The 25,094-nt window shown below is 43.3% G+C and overlaps 1 protein-coding gene across 1 annotated transcript in view; it reads left to right on the top strand.

Moving 5' to 3' along the window:
- The first annotated feature begins 3,866 nt into the window (after window positions 1-3,866).
- Window positions 3,867-25,094, top strand: part of EFNB2 (ephrin B2) — a 42,604-nt gene continuing 21,376 nt past the window's right edge. Inside the window, exon 1 of the mRNA XM_057400343.1 lies at window positions 3,867-4,273. Within this exon, the coding sequence (XP_057256326.1) occupies window positions 4,146-4,273 (128 nt within the window). The 5' untranslated portion in view covers window positions 3,867-4,145. The remainder of the gene's footprint in view (window positions 4,274-25,094) is intronic.

Raw genomic sequence — 25,094 nt, 5'->3', positions numbered from 1 at the left:
AAAAGCAGGTCTCACCTGCTCGCTGGCCCGCTCACCCATCCATCTGTCCGTCCGTCCGTCCGTCCGTCCGTCCGTCCGTCCGTCTGTTGGAAGCCGAGCACAGGGGGCCGCGGCGCCGGTCCCACGGCGGCAGCAGGATTTCCTCCCCCCGAAGCCTGTCCCCTGCGCGTTTGTCTGCCAGGAAATCGTGTTCCCCGCGAAACCCGAAATACCTGCCGGGACCTCCTCCTGAGATAGCCCCCGAGAAGCCGCGGCTGAAGGCCACTGCTAACTTCCTAACATGTGTGAGCTTGTTCTGCTTCTAACCCTCCGGCCTCAACACGTATTCTCACGTTTCCTCCGTGTCCGAGGCGATTCTTGCTGCTCCTCGGAGGCGAGACGGTAAAGTCGGAGGTCAATGCAGCGGGCGGTGTGCGGAGGGGGATGGACACAGGGAGGGAGCGCGGCCACACCGCGGCTGCTGCAGCAGCCCCTCTGCTGCTCCCGTCCGCGGGTCCGAAGGGACCCGCAAGTCACCCTGCGGCGCCGAAAGCGCTCCTCGCCCTGACCCTCAGCCGCGGGGATCGGCCTCTCCTGCGAAAGGAGTGACCTGTGGGGAGCAGCCACCGAGCCCGTATTTCTTTGGATGTCTTTAACTTTTGTTGCTTGGGTTATCTCAGAGATAAGTTCAAGTTTTTATCTAGGTTCTTAGTTAAAAGGATTTTATTAACGCTTACCTTTATGCGCCTACAGCGCGCACAAAAGGGATGCTGAGTAGAGTAAACCAGCTGTATTTATGTAAAATAATTAGCCGCTGGACAATAGAAGTCGAGCGATATATTTAGCTACATGAGGATATTTTCAGACAATACCAGGGCTCTTTATTTCCTCTGGTTTACTTAAAACAAGGATACGGAGAGTTAGAGGTCACAGTTTACTCACAGCTTTTGCAAAACACAGCTTGTAACCTTTTGCTTCAAAACAAACAGAAGCAGGGCTTCACAAAACTGAGGTAAAGCTATTTTACACGTCTCTGTTCATAGAAGAGTTTATCAGGCTCTGTGTTTACAGTGGCTCACGACTGGATACAGACCACACATTTGTTCAAAAGTTTAGTAATTAAGTACTTTCCTCCCCTCGCCGGCGAAGCTCTCCTTTGATGCCCCTCGATGTGCATAGATACCCAGTCTCTGTTTCCCACTTGAGCGCTAAGTTTCCGTCCTGGGAATCGGATCCTTTTCCACCAAATTGCGCCCCCGGATCTGCAATTCCTTGCTCACTGCAAATTAAATTTAATTAAGCAGTTTGCTTAAAACGCATTCGATATTTTGTGTGAAAAGCAAACTGATTTCCTTGTTTCTTTGAGTGGTAGATTTCATTAAGAAATCTACCCAACACAATTCGAGCAAAATCTATGGGGCATCGAGCGCGCCTCTGCTCCCCTTCCCCGTCTCTTGCGAGGGAAAGGAGTGGTCTCTGCCAGGCAGGACAGCGAAGGCTGGAGCGCCAGTTGAGTTTAAACTGGGGGAGGGGGGCGAAGATTTCCTTCCAAATTGACCAGGGAAATAAATGACAATGCCAGTCGTTTACCTTCTAAGGGCTTCTTCACCTTGGTCTAAAAGCCGGAGGAGCTCCACCGCTAACCCGATTTAAAAAAAAAAAATAAATAAAAGCCCGTATTTCTCCGGGAATAAAATTGTGAGAAATTGGTTCCTTATTACGGTCCTTTGTAGCGTGTTCTTACCTAAAAGGTAGGGAAATGACAGAAAAAGAGCGCTGTGATTTCCTGCGCTTTAACTTTCAATCCTTTTCTGCAGATACTATTTTGGCACGAAATCCCTGCTAGAAGAAATTCGGCAACCCCCTGCATTTCACGGGACTGACTTTGACACGGTACAACCGGTGCTCAGCCACCGCGCAGCTCCTGGCGCGAACCACCACCAGGGCAGCGGCATCGGCGCCTCGTTTGTCCTTCGCCGCCGTCTCCTCTCTCTTTTTCGGGGATGGGGGTTATACACGACCGCAAAGGCTGCGGGCAAAGCAGGAGGCGAAGGAGCAGCGGAGGGGCAGACACGGACGAGTGTGGTCCGGTCCCTCCGCTGACGGAGGCCTGGCCGCTAGTGGGTGCTGTGTCCCCGTGGAAGCGCGGTGGAACGGCGGGCGCGCACCCGTGCCGGGGCGGGGGGGGTGGGCCGCGGCTTCGTCGGTGCCCTCCGCACTGCGAAGTGGCCGAAGGGCGTCTCCGGAGCCGCATTGCCGGCCCTGTCCGCAGATAGATCCCTCTTGGCCAGGAATTAATAGCAAAGTGAAATAAAAGGCCGAGCTGCCAGCGAGGTACGTGGAGTCTGAAAACAACCGGATCCGAAAAAAAAAGTCAACCCCCGTATTATGGACGGGAAAATGCGCTGAATGATCGCCGGAGGAAGGCGAGGGAGCCCGCAGCCGCCCTCAGCGCCCTTGATTATCCCGCATCCCTTTGACGGGCTCCGCGTGTCCCGCTCCCCTCATTTCTTGGCTGATTGTCCCGCAACCAGATAAAACTTCGCTCACTCAGAGGCCCCGTGGTAAGGGCCTGTCGGCACCGAGCGTGGGAAAGCCCCCCGCTCCTCCGGCAACCGCAGAAAGTTGCGCGGGGAGTTCCGCACCAGCGGAGACCCGGCCCTTCCCCGCGGAGGTGTCTTCCTCCACGGAGCGCAGTCAGCAGTGCTATCCCGGGGGTGCGGGAGCGCCGCGGCCCCCGCTGTTTAAACAGCAGTGTACTTGAAAAACGTCAATTTTTTACGTTTGAAAAAAAAAACAAAAAAACAGAAAAAAAAGACTTTTGGGGGATTTATGTCTTTTCATTTTTATTTTTTCTCCCAGCGTGGGCCAGTCGCGCCTCCTGCACAGCCCCGGCGTGACTAAGACTGAGTGGGCTCTCCCCTCGCTTCGGCTGCGGCCCGCAGCACGACAGAGCCGGCAGCCGATGGGTGTTACCTGCCAGCCCCGCTCGACTCGGCTCGGCCCAGCTCGGCTCGACGGGGTTGGGCTCGGCCCTCTGTGGCCCCGCCCGCCGCGGCGGCGGTAAATGACACACGCGGCGCCCAACCAGCGTGGCGGCCCGGCGGCGGCCCTATGAGCGGCGGCGGCGGGGCGGCGGGGCCGCGCTTATATGGGTACGGCGGCGCGCTGCTGCCGGCTGCGCTCCTCCGCCGGGGACTCGCTGGGGCGGCAGTAGTAGAGGAGCAGCGGTATCACGGTTGGCGGCGCCGCGGCGGGAACGGCTGTGGTTGGCGCCGGTCCTCCTCCCTTCCCCGCGCTACGCAAGTCCCACGCCCGGCTTTCCTTGTCCTGCCGCCGGGGCGCGCACTGCGGATCGCGCAGCGGGAGAGAGGGACGTTCTGACGCTGCGGACCCCCCTTTTCATTTCTTTTTACTTCTAAAAATACTCGTATTTTCGCCACACTCCTTCTGTCCCCGCTCCTCTCCGGGGGCTTTGCCAACGACAAGGACAGCAGTGCCCCCCTAGGAAAGCCGGAGCCCTGCGGATGCGTCTCCCTAGGACCGGTGGAGCTGACTCGGAGTGGATTTATTGACTCGCGGTTGCTTCCGAGCTCCCTGAAACAGCCCGGGCTGGTGCCTGCGCGGATTGCAAACTGCAGGGAGCACTGAGAGGCGCACAGGGGGAGCCTCCTGCCGAGGCCGGGTCCCTCTCCACCAAACCTTTTATTTTACGTTTATTTTAGCTGTTTGGTTTTCTTTTTTTTCCTCCTTTTCACGCCAGCATTAGACGCTGAATGTGTATGGCGCACTGGATCCAAATGGGAGTTGGCAGTTTGAGTGGCATTTTCCAAGGCAGCCGGGAGACCCCCATTAAGAGGAAGGACTGAGCGTTTGCATTATTTTTGTTGTTACTTATGTTGTTACTTCGGAAGTAGCTTGGATCTTACCTCGTAGAATTCCCTACATGCGAGTGGCATACATGACTCAGTAGATCTGCCTGCAGCTCTCACCAAGTGCATCGACGACCCTTCGCGTGTGGTTTTTATTTTTCTCACTAGTAGTAGTAGTATTTCTTCGCGCTCCACACCCCCGGCCGCTGGGATACCGGTGTGTCCCCCCTGCTATTGCCGTCAGGTGCGGGGGAGTTGGCGAGGCTGCGGGAGGGACTCGTCGCCGCCGCGATCATGGCAGCGCGGAGACGAGACGCCTCCGCCTGGAAGTGCTGTTGGGGAGTCGCGATGGTTTTATGCAGAACTGCGCTGGCGAGGTCCATCGTTTTAGACCCCATTTATTGGAATTCCTCCAACCCCAAGTAAGTTTCCAGCCCGTACCCGCCTCCCCTCTGGGGTCGGCGATGCCCTCCGCGGCGGTGGGACGGGAAAGGAGGGGGGACGGGGACGGAGCCGCGGGGACGGGGCGGGGAAAGCCGCGAGAGGCGGCTGCCGGGGTCTCCAGGCTGGGCTAGCAGCAGCATCTGGGCCTCTCCGGTGCGCGGGGCCCGTGTCGCGGCGGAGCTGCCCCGCAGCCCCTCGCCCCGACGGGAAGGAGGGCCCCAGGAGGAGGAGGCAGGATGGGGCGGCGGAGGGGGATCGGGAGCCGGACGGCAGCGGGAGGCTGAAACCTGCGTGCGGTGTGTGGGTTGCGCGCTCCGCCCCCGCGGAACCGCTGCCTCGGGGTCGGAGCTGCGGTGGGGGCCGGCGGAGCCGTGCCTCGCTGGGCTGCCAGGGAAGGGTGATACTCTTAACTTCTCCGTCTGCAGATGCAAATTCATCCCATTGACTCCAGCGAAGTTACATCTGCTTATAACAGGGCTAAATTTGGTTGTGGAGTTGATGGTATCAAGGCACATGTCAGTGAGTAATGAACTAAGCATTATCCATCACACAACCATTTAGTGTCATTCTTCATTAACAAACCTAGGCAAAAAAGTTTGTGTATTCCCAGGGCTTCGCTATCAAAGCACACCCTTAAAACAGAAGCATATCCTTTAAAAAAAAAGTTCTTAAACATACAAAATTATTGCTACTGGGAAGAGGAACTTTTTGGGAAGTGGGCTCTTTCTAACTGAAGTAGTGATGAAAAACTAATTTCACTTTTTTCTCCTCTTTTATTTTTGAAAAGTGCATAATAAAAGTTGGCTTTGTTAGTTGTGAAATCGTTTGAACTTTAGTCACAAAACTCGAGTTTAGAAAACAAAAATCACTATAGGAAAAAATATTTCACAATGAGTCTGGGGAATTTTACACCAGAAATACGTTAAGATAATTTCTTGTAATTCGTGTCTTCAGTTACATTTATTTAAAAGAAAACCATAGGCATTGTGTTAATTGAATGTAGAATGTCCCATTAAATCCAGTAAGTACACGTTTTGTTTTCCCGGGAGAGTTTTTGGAGGAAATACCAGGTGGTGATGAGACAAGAACGAATTGAGTATTCCCTGAATCGGGGATTATTAATTCTGTGTAGGTGGCAGGATCTGCAGGAGTTTAGTGAAGATTTCAAAGTTTGAATTAGAAGTAACATCTCAAGTTTGTAGTCTTGTTTTACAGCCATCATTACCTACCATTGTTCCCATGGAAGGAAAAACTTGCTGCAGATTTCTGCTGGCATTTTTCGATAATGGATGTATTTGCTGTGTCTCTATACGGTTTCTTTACTGAAAAGTTTTTCTGTTCCTAGAAAAAAAAAAATAAAAATGCTGTGGACTTTTCAGTTAACTTTTCATTCCTAATTCTGTGCGACATGATCATTTTATATATGCACGAGGTGGGAAGCCGAAGTTTAGCTCCAGACTCTGGCTCTGCACTTATATGATGCTACACAGCTAAGCCTTTCTTTGGCTTAAGAAAGGTACGACATATCTAAGAATAAAGGGATCTGGCCGGTGATAAAGCGGGCTGTATAATGCTGTTTGAGTTCTCCAAAGTCAAAGGCTGCAACCCGGGATTGCATTGCATTAGAGGGCCTACTGTGCCTAGTGGAAAACAGGCTGAGCTCAGCCTGGGAGGAACGGGGAAGGCTTTTGTATTCCGGCCCTTGATGGGTTTATGCCTACAGAGGTCACTCTTCCAATGCAGAAGAGCCCGAGCCCGCTGCTGCTTTCTCGCCTCAGCCAACTCCAACCTGCTTTCCTTTTTTTATTTTATTTTTTTTTTTAAGCTTACCTTGGTGGTTTTTTATTAGCCATCAGAGAAATGAAAGTATCCCAGCAGCTGAATTCAGCCCATCTTATGGAGCCCGGGGATATGCTTCCTTTATCAAATACAAATTGTGCTCCATTTGGCTAATTCTAAACTATTTGATTTAAAAAAAAAAAAGTTTGAATGTTGCTAATGGTAGATCTAATGATAATATCTAATTACTTTTTCAACTTAAATACATGCACGCTTAAAAATAGGTTGTGTTGCTGATGTAATTGGGTTTTCTTGAGTGATTCATTGAGGCTTAATCACCACAGTGAAGAAGTACACTATTAAAATTAGTCTTTTCAATTGCTGGGGGTAGTGATTTATAGGCCACTTGGAGGCCCGTCGTTTGGGGAAGCTTAGAAATACATTGCTGATACTGCTGCCGGTGAGACAGCTCCACTTCTCAGAGCAGGATTTCTTACTAATTCTTGTCACAATTGTTTGCCTGAAGGATAGGGAATAATTTCTCCTTAGATGAGGTTGTCCTCACTCTGGATTCAGGCTGAATGTTAGCCTGAGAAGCAAGCTGCTGAAGGGATTTTGGCATAGCATAATAATAAAGCTCCTTTCTAGGTTTGAAATAATAACTATCTTTGGTGCTGGTTAATTTATTCAGGGAAGCTGTGCATTTAACTCTATTGAAAGCCTCAGCACATAAATCTGCTGAACAGGTAGGCAATTAAATGCTGGGAGAAGTTGTTAGGTTAATATAAAGTATGAAATAATAAATTTCAGGTTAAGGTGAATGTATAAACTGAATTGGTTTTGCACTGAAGTCTAGAGGTTATAATTTCTGGCAGGTGGCTAGATGGAGAGCACACAGTCACTATTCAAACACAAAGCTCCTTTTCTTGTTGCCCCCTCTCTCCCTTTTTAGGGATCTGCTTTTATTGTCTTGATACTGCAAGATGTGACACATGAAATAATTACACCTGTGAACTTTATTGCTTGGGAGATTAAGCATCGTTGCAGATGGTTCTGGTAGACTTTATGGACTTACCATTTGAAGAACCTTAGATCTCACGATCTTGAAAACAACACAGAGAAAAATTACTCTGTGGACCTAACTCCTGTTGACACTTTTTAATGGGGGACTTTCTGCCTGTGCTGTTTCTGCCAAGACAAACAATGTATATAGATAGCATGGATTACCTCAGTTTCACCTCACAAGGGCTCAGGCACGGGCTCAGGCACAGCCTCTGACACACAGGACAGCACATGATGTTACAAGCCTCCTTTTATGCAAAAGGTAGAGACATCTCATTCAAAATAACATTCCTGAAGTGTGGCGGTTTCCCTGGGTGCTACAGGCCCGTGAGCAAAGCAGTTCATTGTCCTTAGTGGCATGTGGAAGGTAATCCTCACAAGTGGTGCCTTTGACACTGATGAAGTTAGATGATATAGCTGTTTTTCTCTCTCTCTGATAACCAGTTATAGATGGGATATTTCACAGCCTGCTCTGAATGAATGCTAACATATCAGAAACTGATAAACTACAACTGATGACCCTGTTAGATGTTCTATTCAGTAGCATATAGACTAGTCTGCTTCTCATTGTATCTGAAATTATTAGTATTGTAGGTAAACAAATGCATATTCGCTACTGATTGAATAGCCCCTTGAACTATGCTCTGCAGTTTGCATTTGGGTTAATCTTGTCGGTTTTAATACACAGGGGGGAAAAAAAGGAGAAAGCACCAGGGGTGGAATTGTTAGTGCTTTCACATCCACATTCCTCACATTTTGTCAGGATGATAAACTGTAGGTAATGGACAGCCGTTGTTTCACAGGACAGGCGAGCCAACCGGAGCACAAAGAACTTGCTAAAGCGATAGCTCACAACATGTTTGGGAGCCTCTCACTGAGACAAGAATTTATTTGGAAGTCCTGTGTTATGGGACCACACTTTCTAACCTCAGCAATTACAGCTTCAAGCTGAAGAATCAGGAGTGGAAGGGTAAAATGATTTAAACACATGCTCCTAAATTGTACCCAAAACGTAGCTGTTGACACTTGGCATGCTAACACAAGGAGCAAGTGGTGGCTTCCAGTCCATTTGATATCTCTGGCATTCATAGCCAGGTCTCCGAAGCACAAGTGAATTAGCAACATGAATTCAGAAGAAACTGAAGGCCAAATTCTTCAGCTGGTTATTTGCCCCAGCCTTTTAATATGTGGAGTATAAGTGCTATATTATTTATAGTAATTATCTTAAAGTGTGTTATCTGTAAGCTGTGCTACGTTATTTCACTTTGTTTAATGAAGTAATTGCCTTTAGAAAGGCAGTGACTAAAAGTCAAGCTAAAATCACTGAAGTTCTCCCTCTTCCCACACACAGGAATGCCTCCCTCCTTTTCTTTTTAATCTTCTCTTCCCTGTTTTATTGTAAGGAGATCACATTGCTTTAGATGTGACACTCAGCATCGTCTCAAATTCAGCCAAGGACCTGAGGTGACTGCTGTGACATGCCAGCACGGACAGACCTGTCTACCCTGTGCAGCAGCCAGGACCTGGGTTGTGTTCTGGGAGCTTTTTCTTCTCTTTTTTTGGAGGACTTGGTCTTTATGTGTCGTGCAAACCTGCAGTACTTGAAACTGCTTGTTGCAAATGAGAAGAAAGTGTTCTTCTGAGGAAAAGATAGTGATTAAAATGTTATTCATGTGTGCCTAATGTCTGCCTGCCTTGGCTGCTGACATAAAGAAACCTGTTTTTCTGGTCCATTTATCATACATCTACATGGATTTGGTTATGAGCTCATTCTTTGTGAGGAGTTGTGGAAACTTAAATAGGAATGTTAAACTGCTTCAAATATTTTGATTAAAATATGCAGTGCCATAGAACATAGACTTTTAACCAGACCACCGCTGTCTTGAGCAAGGAGAGGTTTTTCGGGGGGTGGAGAGGGAGCAGGAAGGGAGAAGAGTTTGGGGGGGGGGGGGGAGTTTCATGAAAAGCAGAGGCAGGGAGGATCGCAAATGGACAGTGTTAGAAGAGCTTGGAAAAACTCCTGTGGCTTCATTGTCTCCTTAAAGCCAGAGAACACAAAGACAAACGCAGTTCAGTCTTTCTCCCATGATGGAAAATGTAAACCGTTGACACAGCTCCCATGTTTAACTTGTTTAATTCTCATTTTAAATTCAGTACTATACCGGCCGTGTGAACTCTGAAGATTTCTTTAGTAATCCATTTTGTAGTTCCGAATCAAAAACAAAGTGAAAAGGTCTGACACAATTTGCTTTTATTTTTAGGCAAATCAACCCTGGTCATAGTTAATAAGGGGATTACAACCCAGACTAGGTCTTTACAGATGTAATGTAAATCAAGGGCAGAGTATAAAGAAACTGATCCCTTTTGATTGAAGTATGGTAAAAAGGCATAGAGAAACTAGCAGCAGTAATCTGATTGTATGGCAATAAAACCACCATTTTCTGTCTTTCAGATAAAAATAATGTGGTAAATCCATGCAGTTCATAAGATGTAAAGGCAGATAAAGGGTGATGCCATGGCAACATATAGATTAGCTTGATGTTAGAAATGACACGTCTCTGAAAGGGGTGTTATAAACTAAGGACCTTGCTCCGGGCTGTAAGGTATTATGTGAGAACCGCGCAAAACTTGGGGGCCGGGATTAAGAAGTATGAAAGGCCTACTTGTGGCTTGGGATGGTTAAAGCAGCAAAGAAAAGCTGCTCAGTTCTTGCTCATTGGTGGTGTATAATATGGTAAAGATAGATTTCATTTACTGCTTTCTGCCGAGGTGGGGGCCGATTAAAACTTGAGATGGCTGCAGTTGTTGGGTGGGGAAGATTTTCCTTTTTAACTCCTGCCCTAGCAGCAGCCCTTCGGAAGAATTAGCTGCGCTTGGGGTTTGTTGCCTTAATCTATTTGGGCTTGGGGCAGGAGCATGCTGGCAAGGAACAGAAAGCTGAGGGGATAGGTAGGACTGGGGTTATCTGGAAGGAAAACACAGAGCTTTTGATTTCAGCTGTGTTTCAGGCTGTGGTCTGCGTCTCACACTCCATGGGAGCAGCCAAAGATAAACACACTGCATTGTCTGTGCCTTGGACAGGTGATACTTCAGCATCTCTTGTGTTTCCCATCCTGAAAAAAATATAAAGGGAAAAGAACCCCCACAAGCAAACCAGCATCCATTCCTGTTTACCAATAAAGCTGCAGATAACAAAATTGATTTGGCTTAGTCTCGAGGTGGTTATTTATTTCCGAAAGGCAGGCTGAAATCTAGAAATGAAGGAGATAAGCATCTGCCTACTCCCCCATCCCCAGCTGAAAATCATTGGGATGAGTTTGCTGTTTGCCCCTCGAATTCAGCCAGCAGACAATTTAGCCTTTGTTTCGTCATTTATTTTAAGCGATCTGCAGCTGTAAAGGTAGTAAAACACCACTCTTAGTGCATCGACTTGGGTTATTTTCCTTACCTTTTCTCTTACAGAGCTTTCTAACAGTTAAGACTTGCTTTTTTACCCAACTGACAACCGTAACCACCCACAACTTAAAGTCAGCATTACATTGCAAATCAGGGGCACGATTCAAATGAGGAATATTTACTTTATTGCCTGCTCATTTGTCTGCTGGGGGGGGGGGGGGGGGGGAAGCACTCTGCATTTGTTAGGCAGAGTCTAGACATAAGTGGAAAAAACACTGAAGCCTACAATAACAGTTGTGTCTTCCTTTACTGGGAATGAGCTTGGGATGAGCTCGGCAAAATGGAATTCATGCTGTTCGTTTGGCAGTGATTGGGACACTGTTAAAATTTCTGGTCGGTTGATTCTTTTTTTTTTTTTTTTTTTTTTTTTTGGTGTGGATTTTTTAATATATATAAATATATATGTATATATATATAAAGATGTTAATTACATGCTTGAATTTTATCATTCTTATTCTACCCCATAGTAAGCTGAAAGCTTCACAATTCTGAGAAGGAAACTCCAAGACCAAAACTGTCAAGCTGCTGATGCTGATGGGATTTAACAGATGAAAAATAAACAAGTGCATATAGGGAACTGAGCAGATTGTCAGAGTATACGTGGCCTGAAGTGCTCAGATAGGTTTCCTCTCCTGCAGCTTAACCTTCACAAATGTATATCAAAAGATCCAATTCATTTGCTGAAATTCTCCAAAGCGCGGGGGCACCCTCATCTAATTTACAGGCCGGTCACATCCAAGCACCTTGCATTCTGCATTTGACAATGATTGTTAATGGGCCATTCAACTAAAGTATTTGCTTGTTAACAGGGAACAGAGCATGATAAATGTCCAGCAAGCTTGCGGCCTCCTTCAGCTTTTCAAATGCAGACTGGTGCATATTTATGGCAGGCAAATGACAAAGGGAGAAGCTGAATTGCTCTGGCCTTGTGCTTTCTGCTCGAACAAGGGTTAAAGTAATTAAAGAAATAATGCAAAAACCCATGTCCTTTGTTTGCCCACCATTATCCAACATTTAGCTTTCGAACCTGCCTGTCATGTCACATTTCGGGAACGTTCGCGAGGAGGCTCGGTAGGTTTGGTGAGGCAAGGGAAAGAGCCGGTGGTTCTTTTTTGACTACCCCTCCCAGCAGGCGCCCCTCTGTCTCTCCGAAGTACTGCTCCCCGACCTACATCAGCCCAAAGTTGTGCTTAGAACACAGGGAGTTTGCACTTCTGTTCCCTAACTGGGGGAACACTCCCCCCAAAACCACCCAACCACAAACACCAAACAGTGGAGAGGCTTTGGGAAAACAAGCACATCGCACTCCAGCCAGCTTCTGGAAGCCAAGTATGGAAACAACATGGCAGAACAAAAAGCAGTTTTGCAGGTGCTCCTCCTCCCTCCCCAAGGTCAGGGAGATCTAAAAACCTGAAACTATGAGGATACACACAGGAATTCCCTGAACTCGAAGTGTCTTCAGTGTCAGTTTCAATTATTTTTTTGTGCTTAGAAATTCAATTGTTTGGTCTTAGCCAGATTTTCAGAAGTCTTCTAACAGCCTTCAGTGCAGAATTACAACAGGTAATTCTAAATTCCGTGTTTGAAAATGGCACTTACTATTTTGTATTTCTAGTTGTGAGTAGATAAATGTGTTCAGGGCTTCTGTCTAGCTGCTGTTCAACTCCCATGAAAATACCTCCAGTGATTTCGTTATTACATTAGCCCTCAAGGGGTTTACATTATAAATGTTTTTTTCATTGTAGGCAAAATTTACATTTTCTTATAATAAGCAAAATTTATCATCATTCAAGAAAGAGAACATCCAAATTATTTTTCTTTTCTTTTTTTTTTTTTTTTTTCCCCCCCCCGTTGTTAACTGTGCAGAGAACTTTCCTTTGATGTGATTATATACATTGTCAAAAGACAGCAAATAAGGGCAGGACCTCTATCTTTTTTGGCAGTCCTGGCCAGCCAGCACCCAGTGTTTATTGCAGTATCAGCATGGTAATTATAATGCAGCTGATTTAAACTTTGATGTAATAGTCTATGCTTTTTTTCTGGTTTTAAATGTAGATTCCAAGCCAGAAAATATAAAGGCTGGTAGAGGATTATGTTGCTAGGTGAAACATTCCCGATGTATGGCATATGTATAAGATGGTGTTCTTTTTAAATGTCTCATGGTTGATGGCTGAAATAGGATTTACAAAACTTTACATAGTAGGATTCAGATCTGTGTACGCTTTAAAACATAATCAGGTTTTACACATGTCAACAGAAAATGAGAAATTCTATGCTTTGTCTTCCACAGATAGGTTTGATGGTGGAATGATACCTTAGCCTGAAAAATCTGTGATGCTGCAAACTACTTCTCACCATTTTGTTAGTTTTTGTTTGAAAAGTGCATTCGCCTAGGTACCCAAAGCAAAGAACAGCAGTGGGAAAGGTGAACAATGCACTATAAAGGACAGTGCATGTTAAACCCAATAAGAGAAGTCTAAAATTTATTATTACTGTTGTTATTATTAGTTAGAGCCCAGTCACAGTTGAATGCTGTTTTATTTTGGATTGGGAGTTCTGCCAGACTCCAGCCTGTCAAAGCTAAGAAGGCTCAAATCAAATCCAGGCCTATTTCTGCAGCATACAGGAATCCTGGCTCCTTGCCTGTGGATTCATTCAGGAAGACCCATCTGGCTTTTGATGTTCTGCAAGTTTGAAGCAGTTTGTTTAAGGAACCTATGCAGTGAGTGCTGGTGAAAGCACACATAACTGCACTTCTGACTCTTCAACTGGTGCATGGTTTCACATTTTCGTTTTTGTGCTGGTGCTTGCCATCTGCTTACCTACTGCCTGAGCAGCAGTTGGTTTCTATACCTGCCTGGGTAAAAGTGTAAATTTGGAGTTGGAACATCTTGGCTCCTTTCGAGGAGTTGCAGTCCCATAGCATTCACTGCCCATACTTCATTTGCTTTCTTCATGTTTAATTAATTTCAGTTTAGTTCAGAAGCAGTCTAGCTTAATCACTGCGTGACATTTGACCTTTAGGTTTTTGGCGGGTTTCTTTTTCCAAGGTATTTCCAAGCAATATATATTAATTGAACAGGAAGGTTATGTTGGCAGACGGGATTACTAGTCTGTGTGATAAATATTTTAGAAGATACATTTTTTAGTGGTAATTGTTCCTTCTATCAAACAGTTTTTAGGCACTTTCTGAAGAAAAAGCTGAATAATCTTAATCCATTTATTGCTTATTGTGGCCTTTTCCATTCCGTGGATCTATGTGTGACAACACGGCAAACAAGACTGCACTATGCTCCTAAGGCCTGACTCAGGAAACTGTCCTTATTCAGAAAAATTCATGTTGAGCATGTGCTGAATGCTGAATATTTTTGCTGAAGTGGAACGAATTTAAGCATGAGCTGTCTTGAACCAAGGCCAGAGTGAAAAGGCTTTTGGGGGTTGGACAAATACAGATCTCTCTGAAGCTTCATTATGTATTTTTTTATATATTTATATATAAAAGAGAATTCTGTCAGAAGCTACAGCCGTGTCTGCATTTTTAAAGTCTTAATTTTCACGTAACTCGCCAGTAGCTTATTTTCACGTAACTTGCCAGTAGCCAGTGTATCCATTCCAGTGGTGATCCCTTGCATTGGCTGGGACAGCTCAAGCATGTCCTGAAGGTCTGACTGCACCAGTAGCTCTGCTGGAACTGAGTTTTCTGTGCTTTTGCTTGTAGTTCAGTGTGATGTCAACAGCACATTTCCACTGGTGACCAACAGCTGAGAGTGACCCGGCTGTTCCCAAGAGACCAGGTTACCCTTCTGAGAGACAACTCAGTTTGCAGCAGGTGCACAGGCTGAACCTCCTTACAGTAGCCCGAACAAAATGCCAGTATCTCACAGGCACTGGGCAGCAGGTTAAAATGGAGTGTCTGGATCTCCAGTGTGGTAAAATTGTGTGGCTGGAGCTCCAGCTGTTCGCAGCCATCTGCTGTACCTGTCTGATTGACTCTTCCACGCGGGGTAGGGATGTCTGATCTAGTGTTGAATGCACTTCTGGACCTTTACAGGAGGATTTTAAACTACTCGAGTGTCAGTTTAGTTTAATTTGAGAGGTTCGGACCTGCAGTGGGCCAAAAGCTGGTTCTTGATAGGACAGATACTGCTGCTACTTTGGCGGTGGCAGCAGCCACCAAGTTTTATTCTGGTTCTGGGGGTTGGTCAAACTTTGGAAAAGTTGGTATTTAATGTGAAAAAGTAGGATCTCCACTCTTGCAGGTGGCTGAATCTTGGCGTTTAATGTGAGATGCAGGTGCAGACTGGTTGTAGATCTCCCATTTGGATTTTTGCTCAAGGTTATTTTCTCTCACCCCAAACCCATCATTTAAATACAAAGAGGAAAAGGATGCAGTATAGGAATGATAGAGGGTTCCAACTGGATCCTGAAGCCTTCGTGTAACAATGATTTGCCAAAATAGGTTTGGTTTGCCTTACAGTGCTGTTACTGCTTTGACATAACTTTTCCTAAAAGTTGTGAGTTAACAACTTGTTCTACTTCCAGTGTTTGCCTATGCAATAAGTAAATGGTATGCAATACTATGTTTTCTAGCAACTGCAAAGCAGCTGATTTTTTTTTTTTGATTGAATTTGAGATACAATCACCAATTATTAGTGCCTCATCAAGTAACAAGACAGCCCCCACCCTCTTTTGTAGACTTTGCTTGGAGCATGTCTTGGAATAAGACTATGGGTACAAATAAATTGAACTTAAGAGGAGGAAGACTGCAGACTTTGGTTGGTATCCCTGTACTGTGGTGGACATAAGATATTTGCTTTTGCAATAGGAATGGCAGGTAAGAGCACAGAATAGCACAGCAATAATACAGGCTGGTTTTACTGTTTCTTTCTTGCGATTTACTGTGCCCCTTTTAAGAAGTAGTTCTTTGGCAAATGCCAGCTGCTCTCTGTTAGCTTTCTAAAAGGGAAGACATTAGTGACTTGTGTAAGAAGCACACATGATTTGGTTTGACTTTCTGTTCTGTGCTAACTACTGCTCTGCATCTTTTCAATAAAGCAAAATCTTTCTTGGGTTTGGCACACCCCGCCTCTGTGAGCACAAGTTAAGTAGAGCACTGGTTTTGTGTTACGCTGAATTCATGGCAGATCTATCTTTGTTTTTCATTTGTCTGGTTTTTTTTTCCCCAAATCCAAACCATATAAATACCTGATTATCTTTGCTGCGAGAGCAAAGAGCTACTTTAATATTCCCAGTAGCATATTTTGAACAACAATTCTTTAATTAAAACAGCATTGGTCTCTTCCTGTATTTCATGGCTGGCAAATGAGAGAAAACACCAGTGTTGATATCAAAGGGAGTCAGTTTTCATTACAGTAATGGTTCAATTGTGCAATGCTGTAGGCAGTGAAATTTAATATTATTGTGACTTGTATTGTAATTGTAGGATGACAGAGGAAAATGGATTAAGTTTAAATATAAGTGTACACAGCAGCACATGGACTTTGTCGAATGGAAGCTGAGGATTGGGGCAGGACAGGTCCCCCTCTGGTTCTGTCATAATGAATTAGTATTTTGTAAATAACTGGCCACTAGATTATAGATTTATTACCTTTTGTAGATATATGTGGACACACACAGACATACATGGATTCTGTACTCACTGTAATTGCAGCATGGAGTTGCAGAACGGGTTTACGCCTGTAGGCTTGCAGGGTATTTGAATGTCTGGGCTTCTTGTCTTCACTTTTCATGAAAATACTCTTGCCTGCCAGTTGGTGAAGTGTTCTTCTGAAGGATACACCCATCCTTTCGGTTGAGGGATTGCTAACACATGGGTGACCTCAGACTGGAAAGTCCTTTGTCATTCTTTCTTCCTGATGAATAAAGCCAAATTCAAATTGCAGATGATCTTTGCTTTAGGAAATTGTGCTGGAGAGACAGCTAGTGTTAATGAGCAATATCCCCTTCTTTACCAGTTGCCCATATACATGCAGATGAAAATGGAAGACAGTAATTTAAACCATCCATTACTGATCTCTTCCCTGGAAGATTAGGGACAATGAAAGCTGGATGCTTCATTTGTTTACTGTGTAGGCAAGTGGAAGATGTCCCCAAAGCAATGCTGGTAGTCTACTAGTATGTAAACATGCTGCACTGTCGTTTTACTCCAGATCTTCAGTGTTTCTCAGAGGTATATTCATGTTGAAACCTGTTCTAATGTTAAAGTGCAAAAGGGGGCAGTAAAGTGCTGTCCAAACAATGTTTATTTTTGGAAGGTATCTTTTGTGGCAAAAGTTGCATTTCTCAATAAGTTTATAATCTCCTGCATTTAAAATAATCACATGAATATCCTGCATTTGTGAAAGACTTATAAATGTGGCCGAAGCTTATTGTCAGGCATTGTGGGAACAGTGTTTGCTGTGTGCATTTCCATGTCCTGTCCTTTTAACTCAGTCCTGAAACGTGCTACATATTTGGAAGGAATCAAAGGCTTTCCTCAGATATATTTAGGACATAGCTGTACGAAGCACTTCTGAAAGAATTCCGAATTTGCTAATCATGTCTGGTTCTCATGTTGTGCATTAACAGCACCACTTTTCTGGAAGAAGAAAAAGCAACAAAACCAATATGAAAAGAATGCTGAGGCACTAGGGGTTTCAGTTTTAAGTACTAAAGTGTGTTGTGGTGGCATGGGTCAAGAGTTGGGCTCTCATCCAGACCCACAAGCATCATTTGTCAAGAGGTAACTAGAAAGAGCAGCTAATGACAATGCACTTACTGAGTGTTTTCTCTTTCAGAAATTCCTCAGAATAATCCATTTATACAGATTGGCTGCTGCTCTTCACTGCAGCCACTTGCAGTTTTTAAACTCTATGTAGAAAGCATATTTCTGACAAAATGCAGTAAAAAGGAGAATGTGCCTCTGTGTGTTTCTGTGGTTGTGCATGAGAGAGTGCAGTGATTTGAGGAGTGATTCCCTGTTTGCGGAAGCTCAGTAAGTCCAGTGCTGTTGGAGGGTTCATATTTCTGTAAATGCTGATGAAATGTTAATATAATACACTTAAAAATAGAACACTGCTCATATCCATGCCCTTTTTTGTTTGTTTTTTTCCTCCTCTTAGTTAGAGAACTGTCCTGAAGCACATTAGCAGTTCTTTTGTGGTAACCAGAATTGATTTAGTAAATGGATCAGAATTCTCTAGTGCTTTAAGTACTTTTAGCTGAGCGGTAATTGCTTTCTCCACAGTAACACAAAAAGTTAATTGCTATTAATAGTGCTTTGTGTGGAGGTCATATATGAAAACTGAATATAAAATGTGTATTTTTTTTTATAAAATATTCCTTTGTCAACTTTAGTAAAAAAATCAAATCATGCCTCTTTCCAGTGTTTCAAGCCTTGCCCATGTGGTAAATGTTCTAAGCCAGGCTGGATGTTCTGCAAAAAGCCCAGATCTTGTTTCCCATTGTGGAGAAGAAGCCCAAAAAGATAGGTGTTTGCTCTCAAGTTTTTTAAGGCAGAGGAAAGCATGCTTCCTTTTTACATGAGGAAAAACCATGCATTCATTTTCGCACCTTGGATTCATGTTAGGGAGAGGGGTAAAGCCCAAGTTGGTCTGAAGGTTTTAGTTGTGTAAGTGGGGGTTTTGCCTTGTACTGCAAGTGCGAGCCAAGCAGTGAGGGAAAGGGCAACTTTCCAGAAAAAGCTAAATCATCTCTTGCAGGCAGAGATGGTGTCCAGTTGAAACAGATCTGCTGTCTTACAGCAAAACTATTCTGGCAGCTGCACGCAGGGGGGTTGAAGCCAGGATGCTGCCTCTGCTTCATGGGGGGACATGGGGAAAGGGGGTCTGTGGTCACCCCGAGATGTCGTGAATCTCCTGGACAGGAATTGCAGTCAGCTACCTCTGGTAGAGCCCAGATTGAGGTAGTCCTGAAGTAAAGGCTGCGGCACCTCCTTTGGCTTATTTTTCCACAGAATGAGATCACATCTACAACCTCGTACATCACAGCTCTTAAGGTACCAGATTTTCTTTTAGAGAGAGTGCCTCCGATAAGATAGATGTATTTGGTGCCGGGTTGCAGGTGACCTTCCATATGCATGAAAGGTGAAAGGGGTATGGTTTTTGCCAGATACCATGTCTTAGCTGCAGGTTTTGTGCTCTCTCAAGTGCAAGGCATCTTTAGGCTTGCAGCAGGCCATAAGCTGAATGGAGAAAAAAAGTGACTGCCTGTATCTTTGCAACAGCAGCGCACGAGTTATTTGTTGAAGGAAACTCATGACACATCTTTCTAGGAGACCGGTTAGAGCATATTCTACCATGTTTGAAGAGGGACGGTTTCTGTGAGTGTCCCTCTATACAGTGGAAGCTCTGTGCCTTTAGGACAGTGACGTGATGGTACAATTTGATTGTAAAATCTCACAGGGCCATGAAAAAAAAGTGGTTTGTTCAAATAAAATGTAGAAGTGTATGCACTTTCAGCTCATCCTTATTTTATGCCTACTAGAAATCCTTTGTTGTATTTTAAATGCTTTCCTCTAGTATTTTGTAAAAGGTAGTGCAATGAATTAATATATGAAACAGATAAAATTTCATACATGCCCCTTGTTCCCTGTCCACTTAAAATTTTTAGAAGACATAATAATGCTGCAGAATCATTCCTGTGTAAGTTAAGATTTCCATTGTAAACATAGTGCATTGTCTTACCCTACTGAAATCAATGAAAGTTTTGCAGCTGATTTCAGTAAGAATAGGTCCAGGAAGAGGTACCAAGAACGACCATCCATTCACATGGCGGCTTGAGATTCACTGAATGGTGGCACCACTACCACCTTCTGTCCAGGGTGGTGATTAAAACGAAATAAACACTTGACCATTCCCCTTTTCAGTGCTCTGCAAGCTTTCCCCCCCAGGTAGTCTGAAAGAAGATGGGCTCCTTTGGAGGTGAGGAAGGGGGAGGACAATGAGGTATCACAAACTCCCACCATGGAGTTTAGCTACAGTTTGAAGGGATTATTTCAAAGCATTTATGGGCTTGCAGCAAGTTTTATCACAGAGGAGCCCAAGCCCCAAATAGAGGTTCTTCCATGCCAATGGAAGTGAGAAATACAAGAGCTGCAGCTTTAGCAACTTGTGTTATAGTACTTTATAATCTGGCTTTGTATAATGTGGTATTTACCACTAAAGATCTGAAGAGATGAATGTGAATATATTTGTTTATTTATTTCTGTTAATTCCATTTAGTTTCTAGCCTGCAAGTCTTATTAATGCCAGTAACCATTGCTTATATGAATAGTTTCATTAACTGCATGGAAAAATGATATGTAGAAATAAAGGTCAGCAGATTAAACTTCTTAAATTTTATTTAAATTAAAATATATCCCTATTTAGAATGTTCTATAAAACTTTGTTATAGTATTAAAATGATTTAATAATACTGCACTGGCAAAGAAAAGCAGCTTCCAAAACTCACTTGAAAGGATTTTAGCAATATAAAATGCTGTGCTTTTGTTTTCAAAGTTTCATTTTCTAGTCTGTGTATAAAGCCAGTCTCTCATCTTGCTGTGTCACACGATGGTAATTTTTTGCAGAGACTTCTCTTAGGAGCAGACTTTTAACCAAACTCCATACCCATTTTCAGACAGACTCCACATTAATTCCACATTAATCTTTTGGGGGGGGGGGTGTTCTTCTTTTTGTGAAACTTGCTTTGCTTTTTGTTCCACAGCAGTTACTGGTCCTCTTCACGCTTAATCCATTCAGTCCTGTAAAATAAGTGCTTCTGCAAAAACACATTTCAGGTTTACAGCTGGGTGCATACCTTGTTATCTACATGACGTGTCTGCATATAAAGTTGAATGTGACAGAAACAAATATGAAAGCTCTGTATGGAGCAGTGGACTCTCACAGAGAGCTCTGGTCCGTGTTTTTTGATTTTTACTCAGTTCAGAGTTTTGGAAAGCAATAAACTGGTTTTCATCTTGTTCAGCAGCCTGTGATTAGTCCACTGCTACTTCAGTGAACTCACTAGGAACTTTTCCTCGAACTTCCGCTTGCCTTGCGTCAAGCTGGTAGGACTTATGCCTTCCTTAAATATTTCACCTGTGGACAAAACGATACTCAAAATATGAACGTTGTTACTTTCTCAAAATCCAGATGATGAATGCGTATATGGTTTTATAACCATTCCTTGTAAACAGTAAGGACGTGTATGTGGAATGCTATTCTGTATTCTGTTTCAGTTTGCCCTCGTACAAGTAACGGACTAACATACTGTGTTATCAGTATTCATGACATTTCCTTAATAAAACTTTTCAATGAATAATTTTATAGTCAGGCTAGTAGTTAAACTTCATAAAGTTAAGTGGGTAGGATTCCCCAACAGAAGGTTTCAGGCTGCATTGTAAGAAGCATCTTGATTTTTCGCATTTTTAGGGTTATTTTTGTTACATTAATTTAAAGCTAACTGCCTACACCAATTAGTTCAGGTACAATATTAAAACACAGAAATTTGGCACTGTTTTCCCAGACTTACAACAAGTACTAACATGCTTTCTAAAATTGCATTCATTTTATAATTACCAGGATATAGTTAAAGCTAAGTCTGCATATATATATATATTTATAGTATGTGTGTGTATATATCTAGTTTTGCAAGTTGGAAGAAGCATGACAACATATTTGTTACATCAGTCAATACTGATTAACAAAATCTCTAAGAATTTGTTTCTCTAAGAATTTTATCTGTTGATAATTTTACAGTTTCAGAAATGTCTGTGTAATAAGGAATGGTAGAGTATTTTCAGAATAAAAGAGTGCTGACAGATAAAAGTTTCGGGTTTTTTTTTAGAAATTACTATTATGAAATTAGGCATTTTTGAGTGGTTATTATTAAGGAAAACTCCTTTATCGTTTAATAAGATCGAATGTACTAATTTCCTCTAAACAAAAACTAGAATCTTAGGAATTTAGTTGGGAACTGTGCATAATATAACTTCTGGTTTTTGTAAAATTTCAGAGTGAAATTTAACTTCTCTAGGACTTTGACCAGTAAGGCTACATTAGCGCCAGGAACTGCTGGGCCTTAAATTAGGCGTGGTACAGAGAATTATTGTAACATTGGTGGTAGTGCAGGATGGACTACTCAGTTCCTATTTTCTGTTCATGTGTCATGTGACTTTTTGTCTAATATAATACTTTTAAGAAGGTTTTGGAGCCCTGCATATTGCTGTTATTTGATGAGCAGCATGACATGATAAGCAGCGTGGGAGGGATTCACTTCCATGGGCTTTGCACAGATGTCAAATGTCGCCCACAATACACCAATTTTGGGCTGACAGTAAAAATGCCATCTGTATCCAAAAGTGCCAGACATAAAGTGCATTAATTTCATCGTACAGCTTTTACTGTATGTACATTTCTGTCCTTTCTCACACTAAGCACTAGGATTATTAATTATGAGCAAGATTCTTTGAATGCTCTAATCTTGCTATATATGACTGCTGAGAGAAATGAGTTGGGAACTCTCTAAGCTTTTCTCCTAAGTTTCTGTTATGGCACAGGGGCCTATATTGGTATGTAGGTTTCCCAGTAAAGAACATTTAAAGCAGAAAAGCAGAAAGTTTGCTTTTTATAGAAAGTAATGTTTCCAGTGCTGTTGCTACCCTGACTACTTAAAGAGTGTGTTACTGTCCCAGGCAGCACCGCCTTCTCAAGACCAGTCTCAGGATTCTGAAAACTCTTCCTCCATCTGTATTATATTTCTGTTTGTGTAAAAAAAAAAGTTTTTAATTAGTTGAAGGGGCATTCCGATTTTTTATCAGGCTTTTAAAGGCAGTTCATTAACTTTATTTTTATAGATGCCATCCTGCAAACATGTTGTAAGTGTTGATGCTACCCCAGAATACTTACGTACATATATTTCAGTACTTGTAGAAATAAAGATTCAGGATTAATCCTGAAATCTTTGTTAACCTCTGCCAAGACTGGTTGTTTGTTGTTTGTTTGTTTGTTTGTTTGTTTTTTCCAGATACAAGATTTTCAAAATTAAGATCATGAAACTGTAGTCTTAATCCCCCTGGCATTTAATAAATAACTTCAGAAAATGCTTAGTACCCAGCAAATGGTTTATTTAAAGTCTCCATGAAAATATAGTAGCAAAAGTACTACACAGATGCAGGAGTAATAATCATGCCTACTATTAATCGGCCACTGTAAATTTTGTGGTTGAACTGGAAGGTATGAGGTGAAAATTTTATGTTCTCTCCATCCCTATTTGTGCTTTATTGTCGTAAGGAAATAAGGCAAGTAAATTGGAAAACTATCTTTCTTGTAGAGATCACAATCAAAAGTGCAAACTGTGGAAAGAATTTGAATACAATCAAGTTCTAAGATTAATCCTTTCATTTTCAGCCTTTTTTCTTTCCTAATCCCATCAACATTAGATCCTGCAAGTTCAGAAACTCAAGTGGAAGGAGATATACCAAATTTAGTTCTAAAACTGCACAGACTTGTAGCCATAGCAAGACTATTCCCCTTCCATAAAGTCTAATGAGTATATCAGTTTAAAGCTCTTATAAAATGTAGTTTTAGCTGTCTGTTGGGGGTGATTCTGTCCTCTACCTTTTATGGGGCAATTCCTGGCTACTTAACCAAGGCACACAAGTGTATTTCTTCTCTGGTAGCTGTTTCTGAGGGTTGCCTGGCACGCTGTCTCTGTGAACGCATCCTGTTTGTGCTCAGAGTTTGCATGCAGAATGTATGCCGCTGGGGAATGTGTGCCACTGGTGCTTCATTACACGTGTACATATATACACAAAACCTAAAATTAGAATCAGTGTTTTTTGTTTTTCAGGGCAGCTTTTAGGTCATTTGGATTTTGTATTTGTTATGCATGGGAATCTAAATTGATTTGGTCTCTGAAATCTTGTGTGTTTCATATTACATATTCCCATTATGTGAAGAAGAATTACTGGCAAGAAGAAGTATTTAGAGCAGTGGGATCATACAGCAACCAGCCTTTATCCTGTCGTGTACATGAGGGAATACAAGTAATTTTCATTTTTCTCATACAACACTGCTGTGCAGGAGCAAAGTAGAATGTGTCTGTGGTCAAGATAAGGTGGTAAAGTCAGTAACAGGTGATAGAGGTTAGCTCAGAAACTGTCCCTTTTCTTTTTCCTGGTCAGCCAGTCCCCGAGGAGAGCCCGAATCAGGATCTGGGCTGCTCCCTTGGGAACATTTGCTGGCTGGGGTCTTCCTCCCACCACTTCCTTGGCATCATTGCAGAGCTAGCCTCTCCGTCTGTCATCCCTTACCAGGCTGGTGATTTGGAGGAGGATGCCTTCCTGCCTTTCCACCTTTCCCTTTGTTTCACCATTTCAGATTCTGGTAGGTGGTAGTCGCTGCATTCTTTTGGCATGTCCAAAAACTGGAGGAGGAGGTGGGGCTTCTCCTTGCCTCCAGTGCTTCTCAGTTTGAACAGCAATGGCCAAGCCTAGCTTCTGTAGTCTGGAAATCACGTTGCATGGCACAAAAGAGTGCAGTGATTTATACATCAACAGCCCCTTTTCTTGCCATAACATTTCATTGTTCTTTTTCCCTAAATCTGTAATTACATGTCTTTGTCCTGCTGTGTGCTGCTTCACAACAAATATAATTCTTGCACAGGCTTTGTGAGTGAAAATAATCCTGCTCAATTAGCACAGATCATAAACTTGCATTGTGTGGGAGCAAGCAGTTTTAAATGATGAACTCGAAATTTGGGGTGTTGCATCGTCATTTTCTTTAACTTGGTAAGTTCTGCCCTAGCACTACTACATGCTGGTGGGCTCCTTTAGTCAAGCCAGAGACTGAAGGTCATCAGCGCTTAGAGCTTTGTTCTGGTTGGGCCTTAATACTCTTAATTTAAAGTTTCCAGGAAGGCTGCCTGTGAATAAGCTAGATTTACTACTTGTGCTGTTTAAATGCTAGCAGTTGGAGAAGGATGTTCATTAGGCAGCCGTTGTTTCAGTTGTTTTTTTCAGGCCGATTCTCCATTAAGGAAGATCTTTGAAAAGGCTGGCAGGCGGAAGAAAGAGGAAAGAAAGTCAGTCTTTTAGGTCTGTGCATTCGAGGACGTTGGCTGTAGTTCTAAAACATGCACTTCTTGGGCTTAATTGGAACAAATATATCTTACAGAGAAACAAACAGACCTGCTGTGGCTTTTGTCCTTGTGAGAACAAGGTTTCTCGTTTTGTGGATAAATCAATATTATAAGTAATTATTTATATTTTTCTTTTGTGAAGAAGTGGTGAGGTTTGCCTACTAATTAATACAAGTAGGATAGATACAATATTGAGTCTTAACGCCAAACATTAAAGCTCACTGCCAGTTTGTATAAGAAGTCTTCATCAGCAGTAAGGCAAAAGCACACGCATGTTCCACTTACACCACAAGAAATAACGATGGTGATGGTAGAGCTGGAGAGAAGAAATTGAAGTATAGCAGTCATGCTGTCTTGCGA

The sequence above is a fragment of the Pezoporus wallicus genome, unplaced genomic scaffold (genome assembly GCF_028554395.1).
Source record: "Pezoporus wallicus isolate ANWC-B61680 ecotype Strahan unplaced genomic scaffold, APGP_CSIRO_Pwel_v1 contig_6846, whole genome shotgun sequence".
NCBI lineage: Eukaryota > Metazoa > Chordata > Aves > Psittaciformes > Psittacidae > Pezoporus > Pezoporus wallicus.
The sequence above is the reverse complement of the archived record's forward strand: the minus strand, read 5'-3'. Positions and strand labels throughout refer to the sequence as shown.